Raw genomic sequence first — 23,998 nt, forward strand, 5'->3', positions numbered from 1 at the left:
AGTTGATATTAGGTCTTTTCGACACTATTTTCTTGCATGATGACAGAGTTGCTTTCTTCTAACAGTTCTTAGTTTAATGAGGTAACTTAGTATTATTTCTAGGTCTAGTATGTTAAGTATGTTTGACTAACATTGTTGTTTGTTGTGTTAACAATTAATCTGTTTATTTCATAGATAGCCTTCACAAGTGAGACTAAACGATTGTCAGTATGGCCTGAGGGTCTTGTGCCAGCTTAACAAGGACCGTTCCTGTTTGGAAGAAGTAATGTATCAACCAGACTTTCAAATTGTTGCAAAAATTAGAATATTTGAGTATATTGAAAGTAACCAGAGGGGCTTAGTGTAGTCCCAGACAAGTGTCTTAGTTCTGGAAAAAGGAGCTTTTATTCTTGATTTTAACTACTTATTGATTAGATTATATGTTTCTAAAATAGAGTGTGTTTTTAGGCTAAGGACTTAAGTGGAGCTTTAAAACCTCCTATCCTTGGCAAAAGAGCTTAATACCTTTTGTTTACATTTGCTACAGCTTTTAACAGAGATCACGATTATACATTATTTGAGCATGTACACAGAGGGTACATGTGTTGACCAAATTTACACCCTTTTTAAAAAAAATTGACAATAACAGTTTATATGTACTACTGATTGTAGAATATTGTGTGTTGTGTAAAATGACACATTTCTGATACAATATATTACACTAGTATCAGTTTTCTTCTGAACAAACCGCTTTGACGTAACTGACGCAATGATATCCACAGTTTGTGTTTTATTTTTATGTGAAAAAGTACAGTGTAAAACATACTTTCAGTAGAGAGAATACTGATAAATTCTAACATTTTAGTAAAAAGGTCTGGAGTAAAAGATGGAGTGGCAATATTTGTGACTGAAACGATTTGAACAAATACTAATTAATGTTGCCTGAGGGAAGCATATTTGATCCAGAATAATTGGGAAAAGAAAGGAGAGGGTGTTTTGTCTTTCAAAGGAGGGAATGAAGTAATCAAAAAAGCTCACACAAAAATCCCACACTAAAACTGACGACCGCATGGTTGTCCAGTGAAAAAACAGTGGAGGAATCTCTTCATCTATGAATTCCCTATGTTTTGTGAGAAGTCCATGTGTCCCAGACAGTTTGATCCAGTTGCTACAGGAGACCGCAGTCACCACTGATGGCAGAGGGGCAAACAGGTGTTTGCCAGTGGACAAGCCTGTTGCCAGTGCATCGGCACCCGTTCTAACGTGCCTGCGTTGAATTCGAGAGGGGTCCGGGGGGTCATTGATCTCCAATTGAGGCCCATAAGTTCCAGCAGGTCGACAGGTTTTTGCCAACACACAGGTGCAGCTCGAAGGACGATGTCGAACTACAGTCTGACAGTTACATCATCTTGCATAATCCCGTCCGCGGCCTCTCAGAAAACCTTCGTCTCAACGTCCCATATCATGCTGTCCTTGAGGGGGCACAGCGGAGACGCGAAGGTACCGGTGACCCAGTGAAAAAGGGTCACCGGAGAGGGGAGGAGTCTAGTGGGCATGAGGTAAGCCTGAAGATATTATTGACTGCAAAGATTCAAAGCTATGGCAGAAAAAGACATTTGAAGGACACTTGAAGTGATGGGAAAACAAAAAGAGACATTCGAAATGTACAGAGACATTACATTAGGTGTTGGTGAATATTGGAGATACTGGAAATACCAGAGGAGTATCACGTACAAGGAAAAACAGTAGCCACCTTTTGAACTTGACACAAGGACATGATACAACACAGATTTTAGTTTGGTGTGGGAGTTTAAAAAAAAAAAAGAGCTAAAAACTTGCTTCTATGCCTATTTTGAAACTTAATAACAAACTCTTCCCCTAAAACTAATGTTAGATTTAGCAAATATGCTTTCAAAAGTCTACTAACAAAATTATAGAGTAAGCAGATTGCAAATATTGTCAGTTTATTTTGGAAAAATGTCTATTTAAGGAAAAATAGTTCTGTGGTTGTCCTTTAGACTTCACAGTTTTGGGATATTTTCATGATTATCAAATCATGGCAAAATACATTGGAACATTCTTAAACAAAAGAACAAGTTAATTAGAGCACTCTGAGGGAGTCACAGTAAATTAAGAGATGTGTCGTTAATAAATCACAAATGTTGGAAATTATAGTCAGACAAATCTGGAGAAAAGTAAGATGTAATTGCAGTATGCAGTAAAGAATTTAAAATAGGAGATTTAGTACTAGGACAATATAGGAATGATATGGAAAAAGTGAAAAGCTGTGGTAAGTGAGTAACAAAATGGAACGATTGATTGATGAAATACAAAAGGAATTAGAAGAGTAAAATATCAATAAAGTGGGAAAGATCACTTTAATATTAGATGGAGTTAGCACAAATTATGCAGGAACAACTGGACCAGAGTCCAGGAGAATGTACTGTCTGAAGAATCAGTGCATTCAACAATTTAATGATAGGTTCTCTAATCTTAACAGCATGAGTTAAACTGTGTGTTTATGAGTGATTAACCCTGTGTATGTATGAGTGTTAAGCAGTAAGGCATCTGTTTAGCTTCTGTAGAACAGGTGTAGGTAGGCTTTCGTTTCTGTACTAGGAGAAGCTGAGATTGGAGAAGTCATTCCATTTGGACCAGGATGACGGCAGGTAGAGGGAAGCAGCGGACCCAGGGACAAGCAGAGGTCGTTCGGACTTCTACCCCCAGGGAACCGCAGTGACACCGATCTTCACGTCTTCACCTATCAGCAACCATCACAGACCATGGTCGAGAGGGGAGACTTGAGGATACAGCCTGCATGAAATTCAACCCGCCACGCCGGAGGAGAGGATCAGACCGACAGCAGTTTCATCTCCGCGCCACTACACCACCAGGGAGTGGGGACCAGCAGCTACCGGTCAACTCAACAGTACCAGCTCTACAAAACATCTTTGCCAGGATCTTTGCCAGGGCCAGGGTGTAACACCTCTGGCGACGGGAGGGCGAGAGGTCTCAGATCTACATGGTTTTTGACAAGTAAGCGAGTGTTTGGAAGTCCCAGGTACCGGAGTTACCTGAGACACATCAAGTTGCATCTGCGAAATTGAAAGACACGATACTTTCTTTTGATCACATGAAGAAGAGGAACCCGTACAGTTCAGGTATGGGTGAGTGACTCCTGATTGACCACGTCAGTCAAGTATTGAAATGACTGTGTCTTCTGTTCAGAAGCAGCAAGCCTCAGGATGATATTTCCTGTGTGATCCACAAAATTCGGACAGAAAAAGCATCCCTTGGTAAATGTTGAAAGCTGAAGTTCAGAAACACTTTGGCCACATCCCTTGAAACATATCGTTGAGGTAATCACATTCTAAGCCCCCAGATGTGAACGAACAATACCTCGGAGAATATACATTCTAAGTGCCTGAAAGGAAGAAGCAGTGTTTTGTGTGTGGTGCATGGGCGGGGTTCTGGCTATGGTGCGTGTGCAAAACTGCAGTTGTTCATTCACCATGGACAGAATTTCAATCATGTACACATATTGAATGGTGCAAAATGGACAAACAAGAAGAAAGCGGTTGTTTGCGTTTGTTTGTTAGTATGAAAAAAAAAGGAAACAGAACTGTGTCTGTGTTTGCACGTTGTCTACACAATGTAACCAACAACTTGTAATATTGATGTTTTTATTGATTTGAGTTTTCCTTAGGTTGTGAAAGGAAGTCCAGCCTGGGAGTACAGTACAGTGTTTGTTTGTTGATGATTCACTCCAAAATTCAATAGTCTAGAGGGAAACGTATTGACCATTTTAATAGAATGATTTGCCATTTTGGTTAAAACAGATTCTAGTTGACACCTACACAAGTGACATTAGTCCTTGAAATAATCCTTTTGTGGAGATTTATTAATATATCTCCAAGAGGGGATTATGTGGTGTATTTCAAGGCTAATACAGTGGAATATGAAGTTATTATGATATTAACATATATATATAAACACAAAACAGTAAGGGTCTCATATTAGGGGACCAAAAGGCTTGTTGGGAGAGACCGGCTGCAGTTGTCTGTCACAGAGGTAATTAAGATAGCACCTCCACCCATCCTGTCCTATTGTCTCAAAGTGTGATCTGATGACACCCCGCCCGAGCCATTCTTTTGTTCCCACAGTGTAAGCATTCCAATAATATGCAGGAGAGGCTGCTGCCAGTTGTCCCTCCTAAATCAGACTGACAAGAAGTAAATCCATCAGGATTTACTTATATCAATGTGTACTAGTTTGTTCTAATTATACAGATATATAGGACTTTAGTTTTGGTAAAATAAAGATCATTCTGGGTCTAAGCAAAGGTTAAAGACGACATCATTGTGTAAGGGATTTTGACTCTCTCTCCAGAGGAGCTGAGCTGGAGAAAAGCGTTTCTTTTAAGTCATTTTAATCATCTAAATAATTTATACAATGTCAGACATGTTACTGTTTAGACTTATTTCAAAGCTAATAAAATGTTGAATAATAATGTTATAATGTGAGCTTGTGTAAAGGTACAGTTTGATAGATAAATGTTATATACTAAAACTAAGGCAGATCGTAACCCAGTGTGTGACTTTTAGGCCCACCCCAAGAAATCCATTGTTCTTAGCAACCTGTATTGTGAATGGTCAGAAAGAGGGCCCGTGGCTTGCATATAATGTGATGTGTTTGTGAGAAACGGGGCTCTGTGATTTGGATCTACGCAGAGGCCATGGCCTACAGAATAAAGGAAATTCTATGGGCCGCGCCATATATTGAATTGACTTGGATGTATGGATTGCTGAGAACTTTGACAATAAAGTGAATTGTTGAGAATGTAAACTCGGACTCTGAGCGTTGGCTTATTCTCCGCCGCCGGATATGGATTCTTATTTCTACCGGTCCGCTATGTTCAGACACCACAGAAGTCTTATCAAACCATATCAATACGGAACTAGAAAAAGTGCTCCTCGGAGCACAGGTCTCCGCCAGGTCAGGTACGTTATTCTGGCCTCCTGGTGGCGCTATAATAGGCCAATGTGAAATGGGTGCCATTTATTCTTAGGTCTTTCACGGCAATCAGACGCTGCATTCATGATTTGAGGCATTTTGTTCCAAAAATGTGTTTTGCTAAATTAGACCTGCTGGTGGCGCTATAACAGGCCAATGTGAAAAGGGTGGCATTTCTTCCTTGGCCTAGTGGGAATGTGCGTGTGACATTTCACGGAAATCGCAAGCTGAGTGCATAGTTTGAGGCTTTTTGTTCAAAACGGACCAATCCTGCAAACTTTGGAAGCCAACCATAGGCAATGAGGATGGAATATGGGAAATCGGACAGATCCGTGTTGATCACATGACTATAGAGATACTGTGTACCGATTTGCATGACGTTTGGATAAAATCTGTAGGAGTAATGTAAATATGCACAAATCGGCCTCCTGGTGGCGCTATAACAGGCCCATGTGAAAACATTGGGGCAGAGGTTCTGAATTGGCATCCAGGGAGTGTGTGTGCACAGTTTCGGAGCGAACGGGCCAACGGTGCCGGAGATTAGCTGGTAACACACAGACAGGAGGGACACACACACACACGGACGGACACACGGACGGACGGACGGAGGGTAAAACATACTCTCTCGCCATGCCTTCGGCCTGGCGGAGACAATAATCAATTCAGCCTAAATGTTCTGATGCTGGTTCCTGAATCACTGGTTGAGAAACGTGTCTACAGTATGTTCCCTAAAAAGACAAAAGTACAGATTCATATACACAGAAATCTAATATCTCTTTTATTATGACAGCATGTAGACTACAGTTCATTTAGTTGGACATATAATCCACAAATAACTAATCATAATACACACTTCAATCAATATTAACAGAAGTATTGCTGTTGTTCGCAAAACTTTTCTCATTGCACATTCACACCTGGGTAGAGCATAGAGTTAAAAACAATAGAGAGGGCACCTGAAATCCCCTCCCATCCACTTGCATTGAGTTGCTCACCCAGCGCATGAGGCGGAATCACCCCTTCTTCCGGGTTGGGAAATGTGATGGCCGTAGCCTATTTGGGGCCACTGTGACACGTTTTGCGTCACCTCGGTGCGCAGCCCCGTGCACAAGCTTGTGAGTCAAGCCCATTGGTCGAAACCGCTTTTGCTTGTTCATGTACAGTGGCCCAAGCCGTTTTAAGCTGCAGTACCTATGAATGACCAGCATGTCCAATGCGCTTCAATGCAAACACTGGCTTGGGGCTTGGGGTAGAGTCACAGACAGCACACAGACAGACACACATACGCAGGCACACAGACACACAGCTTGAGATTAGTCAATGTAAAAGAACAGACTGGGCTTTAACCCATTAAGACCTGAGGCCGATTCTACGAATCTCAATGGCCTAGCCCCTCCATACATTTCTGATCTGTTCAATAAGCCTCCTGCCACTAGGTTAAGATCATCCATTCAGAAACTCCTTTCAGTTCCCCCAACAAACCTCATTACCAAAGGTGACCGGGCTTTCTCCGTGGCCGCACCTATACTCTAGAATAATCTCCCTTTTCACATCAAGATAAGCCCCACCATTGAGATTTTTAAATCCAAACTGAAGACCCACTATGCTTTTAACATAGTTTGAGGTCATTGTCTGTTGATTGTTTGTCACTGCTTTGTTGTCTCCGCCAGTATGTTTTCGTCTCCGTCCTCCCGCGTGTCCGCCAAGCTAACATTGGTCAAGCTTCACGTGACAATATGTTGAAAGGGTGTGCTTTGATTGGCTAGCGAGACACATGACGAAATTTGGCCAGGGAGCCCCCCCCCCCCCACCTGAAAATGTTTTGGTGCCAGGGACCCCCCAAGAAGAGAGGAGTTGTGTAAAACAGAATCAGAATCAAAAATAGCGGATAAGCTTGCAGTGCAGCACAAAGTGGCGCGCTCTGAGCTTGTAGATCTGGTATTGTACGTTTTCTGAAAAACCTATGTTGCTATAAAATCTAAAATGACAGATGCTTTCCTGGTTTGAATGGGTTAAACATGACTAATGTATAACCGCAGGTGCTGTTTCTCGCATCACAAAAAACAAATTTGTTCCGGACGCTACATGTTGGCAGGCATTTAAAAATAAACACTGAAACTGACATCATGCAGCCTGATACAAAGTATCACTGTTCTAGGCAATCTATTATAAATAAGATAAGATGCCTAGTTCATTTCATACCTGCATAAGACCTACCATTTTGATGCATTTAGTTTGTAAATCAACAGTGTGTCATAGTTTTAAGTCCTTATCCTTCCATTACACTAACTCACACCAGGTCAGCAGTTGTTTGACAACCAACCACCCCAATATCATCCATATGCAGTGGGAACGCCCCTTCTACTGTATGGGAACACCTTTTCATACAGTATGTCCAATACAGTGCTAATAATATTGATTGACATGACATTGGCCGGGTTTCCCAAAGAGCTCGTGCGTAGAGCATCGTCGCAGGTCCGACGACGGGTCTAACGTGTGACGTCACATGCTTCGCAGTACCATAGCAGGCACGTAGATTTCAGGTCATGCGTGGCCGTACGCACCTTGCGCAAGCGTCTCCTACACAGCTGGGACTCGGCCAAACCTACGCTCTACCCTCATTAGTAGCAGGTGGTTGTGCCCCTGCGTGCCATCTAAACTGGCTGCGTGTGTGGTAAAAGTACATTCGTGAGACAGAATGCGCGCAGCATACTCCCCGCCCACAGTAGGAGGGGAGTACTGTCCTACGAAGCATCTTGTAACGAGCGCCCTGGGCCGCCTGTAACACCCATCGTTCTATGAAATCTATGAAAAAAAAAAAAAAAAATATATATATATATATATATATATATATATATATGTATATTACGGCCGGGCCGGGCCGGTGCGTAAAAGGGCGAGCGGCTGCAGTGCTTCGTCCTCTATGCATGAACCCGAAGTTTACAAATCGTACTCTCACGGATGATCCGATCATCTAATAAAAATATTAAGCTTGTGACACGTTGTGAGCTTGTAGATCTGCTATTTTCAAAAGATGTTTTAACCATTCATAAACATGGCGAGCTGTTGCGCTCGCCGAGCGCAACAGCTGTCACTTTGTGAGAGGAACTGCACTTTCATCATAACGTTTAACTATAAAACTTCGAAATTAAGGAAACATATTTAGCTCAGCATCATTTATATACCTTTAGTTAACTTGGCATGTGCTTAATATTTTTATTAGATGATCGGATTATCCGTGAGAGTACGATTTGTAAACTTCGGGTTCATGCATAGAGGACGAAGCACTGCAGCCGCTCGCCCTACCCAAAATAACAGATCTGCAAGCTATCAACACGGCATGTCGCAGTGTGTTTGTTGTATATATGTCTGTTTTTTTGGGGAGGCGTCGCCCGTTACGCGTTAAGCTGTCAATCATGCAGGGGGACGCCCCCTCTATCCTCTGAATTTTTTTGAACGGCGAACAATGGCCGCAGTGTTTATTTAAGATCATTGAAATGTCACCTTAAAAAATGCATTTTAATACATTACAGAATGTACCTATAAAAATGTAAGTGTCCAATTCATATAAAGGTAAGTTAGATAAAGGTGCGACTTTATCTTAGTATTTTTGCAAAATCCTGTATATATAGATATATGTATGCAAAGGGTGTTTAAACTATAGTAGGATAGCACTACGTAGTTGACGTAGGCCTTACGTAGGCTACGTCCAGGATCTCTTCACGTGCATGCTGTCTCACGAATGTAGTTTTAGCACAGACGAAACGGAACCTACGAAGATGGTGTCTACTGAAGCCAATTTAGATGAGACGTTGGGCACACACAGCTGCTACTAACGAAGATAGTGCGCAGCGGGGTTGCTACTGCGCAGATGCGTGGAGGCACCTACGCAGCTTCTAGGCTACGCAGGAGCTCAAATTCGTTTGGGAAACGCGGCCATTGACATTCATACTAGTGAGTGTTGATTGAGTGTCTGTGACACTGTCTGTGTCACATGAGTCTCTGGTGGCCTGGGTTCCACTCCCACCGGGGACACGCTTCTTCTGTGTCCCTCCTGCACTGTGGCACCCCCAGACTCCTTGATGTTCATCTCAATGAAGAGATAGTACAAAGGAGGGACCACCGCCCAGCCTCCTTCATGGAAAACACAAAACAAAGACAAATATCTGAAATTAGATCAACCACTTCAAAGTTTATACTTCATTGAGCGGGGTCGCCGGCGGTCTGTATTTTGGTCCCCTCATTTGTTTCCCACTCTAAACTAAACCTTAATGCCGAAAATAGCAGATCTACAGTCTCACAACACATCGAGGTGTGTTGTGAACTTTCACCAAATGTTCGCCTGCTTTTGTCAAATGTTCGCAGTCGATGGTGTAACTGGTTGTGCCCTGCCCCATCTTCTCCCAACCCTTCACCGCCTGATCTATTTTTGCTCAACAAATCAAAAATAGACACTTTTATTTTTATTTTCCATTGCTGTTCTTTTTACGGACCAAATCATGAAACAAAAATAACCCCATCTAATCCTTAAGTGTTCATGGCACTTAGTCTGAACAAGGACTATTTAAGTTGATCTGGATGAGGGCATCTGATAAATGTCGGAAACATAAATTCTTATTCTCCTGTATATATGGTGTTTTCTTTGTTTCTGAATCATAATGTGGCTGTGAGAAATTTGTTGAGGGGTTGGCAACATACTGTGTAGAATGTCTAAGAACTGTAGAACTTCACTGTGTGAAGAATCCAACCACAAGAGGGAAAACATGTACCTCCAATGATAAAACATCATTGTTAAAAGGGACACTAGGCATAGCCAAACCAAGAATGGTGAGAGCGCTTGGCTTTCATTGTGTTACATGCTTAGGAAAGGGATGCTCGAGTTCATGTGGTTAAAAAACAAACTAAAGCTACATTTAAATGAGCAGTTGTACTAACGTAAGGAATTTGGCTAAGACTTTATATTAACGTTGGGTCTATAATGTATAACATTTATAATGCATTATAATGCACTTATAAATGTTTATAATTATACATAACTTATAATGAAGTATTATAACTTATAATAATATAATGTATAAGTGCTGGTCATAATGCATTATAAACTCAGTGGAACAGCACATTAGAACTACCGGGTAACACTTTATTTAAGGGTTGTGTCTATAATGCATTATAATCACATTTATAATGCTTTATAATGCTTCATAACACTCGTTATACATGTTTATAATAAAGACAGTTTATAACTAACCAAGTTATAGTACTACAGGTATAATGTGCAGTTCCACTGACCTTATAATGCAGTATAACCAGCACTTATAATACGTTATAAATGTTGCTATAAGTTGTCAATCATCATTATAAACATTTATAACGGGTGTTATAATGCCTTATAAGCACATTATAAATGTGCTTATAATGCATTATGGACCCGAACTTTAAGTAAAGTGTTACCGGAATGTATATAATGCTGGCTGGACAAAATATGGTTGTGTGGTGTGTGTTGAATGTCTTTACCCATCGGGGTGTTGGTCCGGACGGGTTCTGTGAATGTGATGTCCGTATACGTCCGAGGTATAAGGTCAAGTTCACCTCGACCTACAACACAATCACATCCCCAAGAAATTAAATCCTATTCTATATCAACAAAGTAACCCAATGTCTTCATAAACGTCATTAAGACAAATATTAGGCACCAGGAAAACACAAATGCATTGTAAAAATATATATCGTCACTGTCCGGTAGAAACCTTGTATGTCCAAAACCGTTACATTTCACACAATGGAAAGAAAACTTTATGAAATAGTGAAAATAGCAGATTTACAAACTCACAAAGCGCCGCGCTGCAACACTTTGTGACTTGTAAACCGGCTATTTTCACTACTTTTGCTTGTCACTGTTGTATAACAAAGTAACATAAAAGGTTGAAATATGGAGATACGAGGTTTCTGCCTGACAGTGGCGATATATAAAGACTACATGTATATATATAATGTACTGTAACTAAACATGACACCTGCTCACCCCAAAACCTTTCTATTAACTTTTTTAAAGGCCCTGAACAATCACACAGACGTTTCAAGTTACTAATTACACCTCTAGTTTTAGACGTTAGACAGTATTGGTATTGTCTCCTTCCAGCCAGACAATAGCTGTATTCATGTCGGTGAGATCATCAACTACGCTGAATGTTTGTTTGATACTTTGATACACCCATCCTTCCATCAATGCAGTTCTGTGTCATACACCTGGGGTTACACAACCTGGTTTTAGACATTAAATTGATGATCTGATTAAGTGCAGATTAAGTACAGAATACTGTCGGCTTCACTATGGAGATCACAAACATTAAGAAAGAAACCAACAGTAAGGTGTGCAGCCACTGAGCCCAGATGATACCTATGGTCCTAGAATGGTCATGTGAGTGCATGCATTAGTCAGTATACAATTAAGTTGATTTACTTTTACATCAAAATGTGATGTAAATCAAGAAAAGGGCAGGTACTGTAAAAGGAAGTAGTGGGATAGATGTGGGAGGGGAGAATGATTCACGATCAGGTAGGGAGGAAGCCTTCTGACAATGAGTAATAGTCACTCTGCTGAACAATGGTGGGAAGATTATTCTTGCATTAGTCGTTTTTTTTAAATATTCAATAAGCACGACTGCACATGAGGCCACATCACTTTTTAAGAGTGTTTGAATTAGTATCAAAACATCACCCTTGGTTTGGTCAAAATGTCTCCATGATATTATGTTTACACAATTAATAACAGATACATTAAGAGAGGGAGATTTTAAGATTATAATTCATTCATTCATTTAGGTAGGACATTAAAGAGTACCAGAAATGAATGAATGATAAATGAAATGTATCTGCATCATGTGTAACAGTATCAGAGTGATGTTCAATCCGGGAACACATCTGTCATTTAAAATTTCTTTGGCTATAAAAAAAATAGCAGATGTACAAGCTCATAGCGTGGCACCGAGTGCCGCACTATGAGCTTGTAGATCTGCTATTTTTTTTAAATCATGACATTTTTTGCAAATCTTTGAATATATTTTTTAAAGCGAACATTTGTAAAATATTTTTGTTCCAGGGACGCCCTGAAGCAAAGATTTGAGTTACAAATGTTCGCTTTAAAAATATATACTGTATATTCAAAGATATGCCCACATTTTCAAGATTTTTCAAACATAGCAGAGCTACAAGCTCATAGCGCGGCACTCGGTGCCGCGCTATGAGCTTGTAGATCTGCTATTTTTGAATAGCCAAAGAAATCAAAAATGACAGAGAAATGCGTCCCCGGATTGAATGGGTTAATGTTGTCTGATTCAAAGTGTTTGTTGTGAAAGTCTCACCTCTGCGTCTTCGGCGGATTTGTGACCACATCACCAAGGAGGCAAGCGAGAGCACTACGCAAGCCAACACAGGAAGTAGAATGTACAGGAAACGTGACGACTCCTCATACGCAGACACAGCTCCGCCACGAACCACATTCTGTCCTAAAAACAATCATAATGCTACTTAGATCCAGGTGTGGTTAGATTGTAAAAGGTCAAATATCACAATAGGGCTGGGATATGAGACTTAAAATCAATATTAATTTCAAACTTGTACCTGGATTTTTTAACAATTAACCCATTCAATCCAGGAACCCACTGTGTCAATTTAGACTACTTTGGCTATTCAAAAACAGCAGATATACAAGCTCATAGTGCCGCGCTATGAGCTTGTATATCTGCTATTTTTGAAAAATTATGAGAATTTGTACAAATCTTTGAATTTATATATATTTTTAAAGCAAAACATTTTTACTCATATCTTTGCGTCTGGGGGTCCCTGGAACAAAATATTTTGAGATGGGGGTCCTTGGCCAAATACATGTTATTTTGGGTTATTTGGGAGCTTTTTCAAAAAAAGAAATGTTAGGATTTAGAAGACATTTGTAGAATCCCTAGAAGCAAAGATTTGAGTTACAAATGTTCACTTTAAAAAATATTAATTCAAAGATTTGCACACATTTTCATGAATTTTCAAAAATCACAGATGTGCCGCGCTATGAGCTTGTAGATCTGCTATTTTTGAAAACCTAAAGGAATCGAAAAATGACACACAGATGCGTTCCCGGTCTTAATGGGTTAATGAACGATTATTAAAAGATAACATAATGAAAATAGCTGATCTACAAGGTTGTAGATCGCCTATTTTCAATATTTGTACACGCCACCATTGTACAACAAAGTATATTACAGGGCTTAAAGGACCACCCATCTTCATAATGTCACTCCTCACTAATGCACATTATATTATGGTAACATTAGTGTATTCACTCTGTGTCTCAGAGGAGGGCTGCTGACAGTTCAGAAACCTGCCTACCAGTGACATCATTGGTAGGCAGGTTTGGTCATTTCAAACGATATATATATATATTTTAAATGAATGCGAGAACAGTGGCCTCAATTTCAGCACGCTAACTTTCCAGGAATAGACACTAGACAGCCTGCAGTTTCTATTAGCTTGGTTTCCCCACCGATGTAGCTCCAATCGGAACCTCTCCCTCTGCTATATGGCTCCGAGATGAGGTTCCACACAGCACGGTGCCTGTTGGGCGGGACATTTTCGAATATGTTTTAACTTCTAGCAGAAAAGAAAATCTAACTGGCGGGTTGAAACAAGCGTTTAAATCACTTATTTAGTCAGCCTATGGCCAGTCAACCCCCGTCCGCATGCGCAGTACTGCTCCCGTAAGATTGCAATGGGAAAAATGGCCACAGGCTGACTAAAGAAGCGATTTAAACGCTAGTTTCAACCCGTCGCTTAGATTTTCTTTTCCGCTAGAAGTTATCTGAGAGCAGGGGGGACGACCTTTACTTTTTAGATACGATGTGCGGAAAAGGGTAAGAATCATGCATAGTGGAAAATATTCGAAAATGTCCCGCCCAACAGGCACCGAGCAGTGTAGGACCTCACCTCGGAGCGGTAGCGAAGGGAGAGGTTCCAAATGGGGCTACCACCGATGATGTCACTGGTAGGCGGGTTTCTGAACTGTCCACAGCCCTCCTCTGAGACACAGTAGACAAAAATGGTATTGGTACTATATTATAATGAGCATTAGTGAGGACCATTTATATGAAGATAGGTTGAAAATGGTTGAATCGATTAATCGATTTTGTTGATTATGAAAAAAAATCTATTGGATTTTTTACCCGTGTCCATTCATTAAAAATAGTAATGAACCCATCTCCTTGATTATTATAAGTCGTAATTGGTTCTAAATATCGGTGTGTGATTTATTTACGAATATATATTTTTTTCAAATAGAGTGCTGTGTCACCTGTCACATGCATCCAGCTCTCTGGTGACTCTCCAAGGTCAGAGATGTGACACTTGTAGAATCCTTCATCAGACTTGGAGACATCGTGGATGGTCATCTGTCCTGTAGACTCAGTCCTGATGAGGGATCCATCTTTATAGAAATCAGCTGGGAGGTCAGAGGATGGTTCAACAGTTGTATTGTCTTTGTACAAGCAGCAGAGCGTGACATCACTTCCCTCTGTCACAGGAAGTACAGGACTCTCTAGGATCACATCTCCATCTGAAACACAGTTGAGCTGGTCTCTCAGTCAAAACATTTCTCCATTGAAAAGCTAAACATGTAAAAAATAAAAAAAAATAAAAAGGCAAAGTTGTTACAGAAAATTAGAGACTGGGTCAAATGCACCAGTAAGCTATGTCAACAAGTATCAGACTCAAATGTATTGTCACAGCACGCGCTTACAGATGTAAAAGAGTGGGTGAAATTATGTTTCTGTACGAGCTCGCAACATTGCAGTCACAGGAAAAGGTGCAATAGGGAAGAGAATGATTGAATGATGTGAATGACAGAAATGATTCTCTTCAGCATTTAGAAATAGCAGCAGGTACATGAAATCACAGTTTGATGTGCATGGTTAAAATGACATGGATAAATATGAAAAACACAGAGCATCAGGTAAAAAATAAGAAAAAGATACATTTTAGTTTTAAGGCATTAAGATCGGGAAGGGAACGTAATTTTAAGATGTCTTTGGCTATTCAAAAATAGCAGATATACAAGCTCATAGCGCCGCACCAAGTGCCTGGGCGATCTGCTATTTTTCTTTTTTTTAATTGAAAATTTGTGCAAATCTTTGAATATATATATTTTTTTTTTACTCAAATCTTTGCTTCTGGGGTCCCTGGACCAACATATTTTGACATGGGGTTAGGGTTAGCCCTATTTTATACATAGGCTATTTGAAAATAGCCGATCTACAAGCTCACAACGCATCGCGGCACGTTGTGAGCTTTGTAGATCTTCAAACATTTTAGTACTTTTACTTTTGGTACTTTAAGTATATTTTGAAGCCAATGCTTTTGTACTTTTACTCAAGTAACATTTTGAACACGGGCCTTTTACTTGTAACAGAGTATTTCTACATTGCAGTATTAATTATTTTACTTAAGTAGAAAATGTGAGTACTTTTTCCACCACTGCTTGAATGGCATTCTGCACCACCCTGGACTGCAGACAGATACAGAGGGTGGTGCACACACCAGTATTGCTATTCCCAAAATCCAATTTACTTGGTAACGTTTCGAGCCACCAGGCTCTTCTTCAGACCGTCACACAAAGTGTAGACAGTCCTTTTTAAACAGTGTGAAAAATGACTGTCTATACTACCTATACTATAACTTATACTGTATATTTGCACCTGTTGTACATTTGACTACGTACATTAACCATACCATTCTTACAAATACCTTCTAAATCATTTTTCTAAAATGTTCAAAAATAGCAGATGTACAAGCTCGCGGCGCGGCACAGAGTGGCGCGCTGTGAGGTTGTATATCTGCAATTTTTTAATAGGCAACGCAATAATTTAAAATGACAGATGCTTTCCCGGTTTTGATGGGTTAACATTGAAACTGCAGTCGTAGGAAGCATGCACAAAATACTTTCACCCATAACTTTATAATTGGTGTAAATTTGTGATGTGATACATTTGATTTTGTGTTAGAGAATTATTATTTAAATGTTTTAATGGACCTACCAGTCACAGTGATGTTGACAGCATGGATGCATGTTCCCTGTGCAGATTCACACCAGTACACTCCAGTATCTGAAGGGTACAGGTCTGGGATAACACACAGGGACATGTTTATTTTCCCCCAGTCAGAGGAACACTCAGAAATGTTCCCGTTGAATGAAACCTTCCTCTTTGCGGTGAACTTCCCCTGGACTTCACAGGTCAGCCTGAGAGACTCATACTCAAACATCTGAGATCTGTTTGGAGTGATGGTCAGAAAGGCTGAAGAGACAGAGATTGGAGGGAGGAAAGTCCAGTGTTCATTCAAGTCAAGCAGATATTGAATTCAAAGAGGACATATGTTCAACACTCAGGGCAATAAATTAATCCATGCATGCCTATATTTGCATACACATATACAAATAAATACACAAACACACTACTCACATGCTATAGTGCAGAACGCTGCTGTCTCCATGTTGCATGTTTGGGGTCTGGAGGTGAAAACACAACTTCCTGTGATGTTGTGTAGAATGAGCAGACAGGATCTGCCACCGCATTTCATGTCCTTTATCTCCTCCTTCTGTTTCAACCCACACACAAACACACAGCACATAGATTATAGCATTTGTCATTGCTTGAGTTGATGACAGGATGAATGCCAGAGAAATCAACACACTTATTAATTCATTCATTTGATCAACCAGATAAACCCTTTTATATCTATCTCAGTGGTTCTTTTCAGGCTGCGATCACCCCATTTTTTTTAATTTAAACTCAAGACACCCAAGACAAGCACTTGGAATTGTAGCAGTTGAGGCATTACATTTTGTTTTGACTCCTTCGCGGATAAATATTGTGAAAATAGCTGATCTACAAGCTGATTGGCTATTTTCACAATTGTTGCTAATTTCTCAGGTAATATTTAACCATTTTGTAGATCTGCTATTTTTGAAAATTCTTGAACATTTGTGCAAGTATTATATATATTTTTAAAGGGAAAATTTTTTACTCAAATCTTTGCTTCTGGGGGGTCCCTGGAACAAAATATTTTCAGATGGCGGTCCGCCAATTTTGGGGGTGTTTGACATGAAACAATTTGAGAACCACTGATATTATAGCAACATACGTTTTTCAGAAAACTGGATTTAGAAGACATTTGTAGCTGCGTTTCCGGATTGAGTGGGTTAACACACATCTGGCTCTCAGTGGTTCAATACAAGCAAAGCCGGCTTTGGAATAGTGTGGTTGGTAGTCCCCTAGCCCTGGTCCAGAGAGTTAGTGAGTTCTCTCTAACGCCCTGCCAGGCGCTCGGCTCTGCTCGTAGACAAGGAATTCCCCTACGAGGGCTCCAACTGTAGTAAAAATAAACAAAACCACTTCGCTAGTACTCAACAAAACAAAGGCTGTTTTGTGTTCTATTCTCGGAGGTGGGAAGCCTCTCAGCACCCACCTTCTCTGTAAAATACACTTGTTGGTTTTGTTTATTTTTTACTACAGTTGGAGCCCTCGCAGGGCAGTGGAATTCCTTGTCTATGAGCATAGCCGAGCGCCTGGCAGGGCGTTAGAGAGAACTCACTAATGCTCTGGACCAGGGCTAGTGAGTCCCCAGGGATACTTAGGCTGCTAGTTTGACCACTTCAAATGCTCTAATCTTAAAATAATAACCAAAGATAGCCTATCTACAAGCTCTCAATGCATCACAGACGCAATGAGAGCTTGTAGATCGGCTATTTTCGCAGCACAACATGCTTCCATATAAAAGACATGAAAAATCGGAACTCTCATGGTCTTTAACCCATTCAATCCGGGAACGCATCTCTGTCAATTTAGATTTCTTTGGCTATCAAAAAAATCCAGATCTACAAGCTCATTGCGCGGCACTATGAGCTTGTAGATCTGCTATTTTTTTTAAATCGTGAACATTTTTACAAATATTTGAATATCTATATATATATTTTAAAGCGAACATTTTAAACTCAAATTTAGCTTCTGGGGGGTCCCTGGAACAAAACATTTTCAGATGGGCATCCGCGGCCAAATACATATATAAAATGTTTCCTAAATCCTAACAGTATGTTGCTATATCAGTGGTGCTCCAACTTTTTCATGTCAAGGACCCCCAAAATGATGTGTATTTGGCCGCGGACCCCCATCTGAAAATATTTAGTTCCAGGGACCGCCAGAAGCAAATATTGGAGCTAAAAAATTACACATCAATTCAAAGATTTACACACATTTTCCCGATTTTTCAAAAACATAGCAGATCTACAAGCTCATAACGCGGCACTCGGTGCCGCGCTATGAGTTTGTATATCTGCTATTTTTTTATAGCTAAAGTGTGAAATAATGCTTTTTAGCTTAACAAAAAAAGTTACACAGATGCGTTCCAGGTCTCAATGAGTTAACACCCGTCTTTCCCAACACTTTTGCACAGAAGGTCTTGTGATGCATCATTTAGTCCGGGTGGGGACCAATCTCATGAGACTGATTGAAAGGTAATTTGTTGCAACCCAAGTCAACCAAACACATGCGGTTCACATGGCTCGAACTCAAATGACTAGATGAGGAAAGGAGAGCGATGGGGATGCTGCACTAACAAGTTAACGCTGAGTCATCTCCAATCTGATCCGTTCATACAGTATGTCATTTCATATCCAGCTTGTAACTTAATGAGCGTAGCTTGATGCCGCGCCACATCAACTCACAACTCATATTTTCCCACAATAGCTGAACTGTTTTCCCTGTTCCTTCTTTCTATCTCTATTCTTATTTACTTTCCTGAAAACTACAAACTAGTCGAGTTGTGACGCCCATTAATGATTGTTCTGTGCCTGAAAGATGTTTCTTGATAAATAAGAAATACGATTTCTTTCACATTGGTTGGTGGGTCTGTAGCATATTTTACTTACTTGGTTTGAGTTTGTGCTGTATTAAAGAGTCATCTTGGAATGTGTGGGTAGATTTTTCCACCATTTGTCCTGGACGGTACACCCTGCGTGCCACTGGCTGCAGAGAGCGACAGATATACAGTGCGACAGGCAGTTATACAGTGCATGTATGAATTATGTGCTTTACTCTTAATTTAGGAGGAAGTTAATGTAGGCTATGGTTATTTTGGAAAGGCCAGATGTGTGTGAGTTCACTACCACACCAACAGGATCCTGATCGCAGAGTTTTCGGGCAATACAGTAACAACAGTGATAGTCGTGTACTCGCCCACCAACGTGGCACCACCTAAGGACGTGGAGGAGTTCTTTGAGGACCTGGTAACAGCGGTCCGAGACGTCCCAGCCCACAACTTCCTGGCAATCCTTGGGGACTTCAACGCAAGGCTTGGACCAGAGGACACACCCTTCCCTTACCACGACTCTACTAACCGCAATGGCGCCTACCTCACTGCCTTCCTCACAGAACACGAGCTACTGGCGGCAAATACCATCTTCCGGAAGAGGATAGGAAAGAGGTGGACCTTCCGAGACAGAGCCACTGGACAGTTGGATTACATCCTTGTGAGGAAGAAGTGGAGGAACTCCATTATGAATGCAGAACCATACTCCACATTCAGTACTGTGGGCTCAGACCACCGAGTGGTCTCAATGAAGGTGCGTCTGAGCCTCAGGGTCCCCAAACCAAGCCCCAGGATCCGGTATAACTGGAAAGCGCTCTCCAGCGACCCTGGCCTCCAAACCAGGTACACAGAGGAGGTGAGGAAGCGATTCCAGCAGCTGGATAGGGGAGCGGATCCCAGCAGCGAATACATGCGTTTCGTTGATGCCAACGAGGAGGCGACCAAACTGTGTGTACCCATGATGGAGAGAGTCCGTACTTCCCTGTGATCCAAGCACCCACGGGTGGTAGCGGCACGGCGGAAGATGGAGGAAGCCCGTCTCATATTTGAGAAGGAGCCAACTGTGGAGAGACGTATGGAGCTGAATGAAGCCAAGCATCTTCTGTTCAACACATACGACACCATCAAAGGGGAGGAGCTGATGGAGAAAGTGCAGAGAGTGCAGGAAGCGCAGGGTGACCAGAAATATGGAGAGGCCTGGAGGGTCATCAACGAGATGACTGGGAGGAAGAGGACCAAGGAGGGACAGGTCGAGGGACACAGCCCTGAGGAGAGGGTAAAGACCTGGTTCAGCCACTTCCAGAGGCTGCTGGGAGAGTCGGCAGAAGCAGTTGCGGAAGATGTGCCGCCAGTCCTCCCGGACCTGGAAATCAATGATGGTCCCTTCACGCCTGGGGAGCTCGCCAGGGCGAAAACCACAGTGAAAGTGGGAAAAAGTCCCGGTCCAGATGGCATTCCCCCAGAGGTCCTGAAGAACTGTGATCTCGACGACATCATTCTAGAGTTCTGTAACCTTGCTCTGTTGCATCGGCTGCCTGACATGTGGTCTCTGTCAAACATCATCCCAGTGCCCAAATCCGGGGACCTCTCAAAGCCGGACAACTACCGAGGCATCAGTCTGACATGCATCATTGCTAAAGTTTACAATCGCATGATCCTAAACAGGGTCCGGCAAGCAATTGACCCTCACCTGAGGGAGAATCAGAACGGCTTCCGAGAGGGGCGAACTACAACAGCTCAGATCTTGGCACTTAGGAGAATGATTGAGGAGGTAAAGAGGGACAACCTGACTGCAGTCCTATGCTTTATAGACTTCAAAAAGGCATTCGACTCGATCCACCGAGGCATGATGGTGAAGATCCTGAAGGCATACCGGATTCCTCCCAACCTACTCCGAGCAATAGAGTCCATGTACGCAGGAACAAGGGCCAAGGTGGTGACCCCAGACGGCAACAGCGAGGAGTTTGACATCATGGCTGGGGTTATGCAAGGGGATACACTAGCCCCCTTTCTCTTCATTATAGTCCTCGATTATGCGCTCAGGAAAGCAATCAGTGGGCGAGAGCAGGAACTTGGCTTCACACTAACGCCAAGGAAGTCGAGGCGACACCCCGCAGTGGTCCTCACAGACCTTGACTATGCGGATGACATCAGTTTGCTCTCTGACAACGTGGAACAAGCACAAGAACTACTGAACAGGGTAGAGCTAGAGTGCGCCAAGGTCGGCCTCAGGCTAAACGGCAAGAAAACTGAGGTCCTCACCTACAACGTTCCACCAGAACATCAACCTCTGACTACAACAGGAGGCACTGTGCTGAAAGAAGTCGAGGACTTCAAATACCTGGGCGCATGGGTCAACTCAACTGAGCAAGATCTTAAAGTGAGGAAGGCACTTGCATGGAGGGCCCTGAATGGCATGACCAGTGTATGGAACTCCAACCTCCCCCGCCAAATCAAACTCAGCTTCTTCAACGCGACAGTAGAGTCCGTTCTTCTCTATGGCAGTGAATGCTGGACCCTGAAACCAGCCCTTGAGAAGTCCCTGGACGGGTGCTACACCAGGATGCTGCGTGCAGTGCTTAACATCAGCAAGAGTGCGCATGTTACCAACAGAATCCTGTATGAGGGAATACCAAGGGTGAGCGAGAAGATTGCTGTAAGGAGAATGAGACTAGCAGGACACTGCCAAAGGCACCGAGAGCTGCCAGCCAGCAAACTGGTGCTGTGGGAACCAACACATGGGCACCGGTCAAGAGGACGCCCCAAACTAACATACGTGGACACGCTCAAGAAGGATGCAGGAGCCCATAGCACCAATGAGCTGGCCAGATGTATGGAGAATCGGGATGACTGGAAGCAACGATGGAGGGCTCGTCTGAGGACGACCTAGAGAGAGAGAGACTCACTTTGTGCCACACTGTGAGCTTGTACAATCTGCTATTTTTGAACATTTTTATACAATCTTGAAAGTGTGAGAACTACTGATTTAGAAGGCATTTGTAGAATCGGCCTCGGGTCTGGTGGTCCGCACACACAACAATTGAGATTAAGAACCAGTGATCTTATCTATACTGTGTGGGTCCATCTTGGACCTGATACATTTATAGCCTAATGCTTCACAGAATTGGGGTTCTGTTAACGTTTCCTGTAGTTGTTTTGTCAGAGACTATTTCATGAACACTGATCCTTATTAAGAATGTGGATCCCCTGGGCTGTTTCTGCATGACATGTAGCAGTCTGGAACTTCACCACCAAATAAGTATACTGCACAAAAGTGTCATTAATATGAAATATTTCATGAATCCGTACAGACTAACTTGGGACGCCATTTGTTCCATCTGGGCAATGAAGGTTTGTAAGTCATTGAAAGCCAACTTACTGACGGTATGTCTTAGAGACTAGAGACCAAAGCATAATACGGAATATTGAGACTCACCCTCATTTATCGTGGCATCTGGACACATTGTTACAGATGGCGGAGGCTGGTCATCTAAAAGATCTGCCCTGCTTAACATCACTATTGCTATTGGAATCAGCTCCCTAGTGTGACAGAAAATAAGCATTCAGAAAGACTCAAACCGTTCCAATTGACTTTGGTGCACATCAACAGCTTACTTGCGCTGTTGGCATACCTGAGACAATGGAGTTTGGTGTCTAGAAGATCCGACCTGTTCGACATCACTCTTGGCATCATCTTCCTAGTGTGAGAAGAAAACTAGGAATCTAGGAATACATACAAATGCCATTAATAATTGTTAAAGTGCAGCTACAAGTTAGTAAAACAAGTAAGACGCGCGAACGCGGGAAGCGAACGCAAAAAAAAAAATGAATGAAAAAAAAATATTTAAAAAAGTAACCAATCATTTTTTTTTTAAATACTAAGAAATTCTGCGTTAAAATTAGCATCTTAGAAAAATACGAATTCACAAAAGAAAAACTTTGAATGGTTTTGAACAATTCAACAAAGTGTTTGAAGTGCCTGTTTCACCCACTTCCGGGGGGCGGAGCCAAAATCCGAGCCCGAAGTATTTGTTCGTAGACCCCCACTTAGGGGGGGTAGAAAAAGTTTCGGAGCGATTCGGGCACTTTTCATTTAACATGGGGTTTCAATGGGGAGTTTTTAGGAGCCTTCTCCGGGGCGTGGCTTCTTAAACGCAACCTTGACAGGTGTGTTCAGTTTTCAAAGACCTTTCATTTGATATATGGTACGTCTATATTGGACAATTACTTGGCTGCACACAGGCAGTGCACACATACTGCACACAGAGACACACACAGACACACACACACACACACACACACACACACACACACACACACACACACACACACACAACCCGAGCACGGTTTCATAGTAAGCTCCACTTGCGCGTTCGCAATAATAATGTAAATAGTACAGTAGGAGGATAAAACAATCAACTGAAGCATTCAAAATACAAACTAGTTGATGGCTGTAAATGACATATCATCATGTGATAAAGGACATGGCATCGTATCGGAATGGCACAGACTGACATACTCACCGATACCAGCATTGTAGGCAGTTAGTATCAGCAGCTTTTCCGATACTGGTATCGGTATTGGAACATATTGTACTTATGTGCTCATTGAAGGAAGTGTGCATGAATGACATCCTGTCAAGTACAATGGTGGTGTGAATCTCGTGGATAATTGAGATATTTCACTAAAAATACATGTTTTCTGCAACAACTTTCAAATAGATTTGATTCTATATGATAAGAGCTGACCCCAGGTCACAGCAATGAATTAGGGTGAGTAAACACAGGGCTATAAATGAGAGTAAACAGAGGGCTATAAATGAGAATGGGTGAGTAAACACAGGGCTATAAATGAGAGTAAACACAGGGCTATAAATTAGAATAAATCCCTCCACTAAATTATATTGTTGAGTGTTCTATGGCTGTATTATTTATGACACAAGTAATACAGTGTATGGAATATCAGCTATTCTAGGGCTTGAATTTTATAAGCATCATATACACCGAAATATACAAAACTGTATGTTCACTACTCTTATAAAGCAATATAGAAATATAAAACACATCTGCCCCAAAATCATACAAACATTGGTGCACACTAAGGA

The 23,998-nt window shown here is 41.7% G+C and overlaps 1 protein-coding gene across 1 annotated transcript; it reads right to left on the bottom strand.

The window, feature by feature from the left end:
• Nucleotides 1-8,938: 8,938 nt before the first annotated feature.
• LOC311039067 (uncharacterized protein) lies at nucleotides 8,939-16,530 on the bottom strand (the record flags this gene model as incomplete). The annotated part of the gene is made up of 6 exons (XM_084048709.1): nucleotides 16,491-16,530; nucleotides 16,068-16,325; nucleotides 14,330-14,590; nucleotides 12,354-12,497; nucleotides 10,507-10,587; nucleotides 8,939-9,126 (listed from the first exon to the last, which is right to left on the bottom strand). The coding sequence occupies exons 1-6, from the start codon at nucleotides 16,519-16,521 to the stop codon at nucleotides 8,939-8,941; spliced, it is 963 nt and encodes a 320-aa protein (XP_083904835.1). The 5' UTR covers nucleotides 16,522-16,530.
• Nucleotides 16,531-23,998: the final 7,468 nt, after the last annotated feature.

Source organism: Gymnoscopelus microlampas (assembly GCF_963454915.1).
Source record: "Gymnoscopelus microlampas genome assembly, chromosome: 22".
In the NCBI taxonomy this organism is placed as follows: domain Eukaryota; kingdom Metazoa; phylum Chordata; class Actinopteri; order Myctophiformes; family Myctophidae; genus Gymnoscopelus; species Gymnoscopelus microlampas.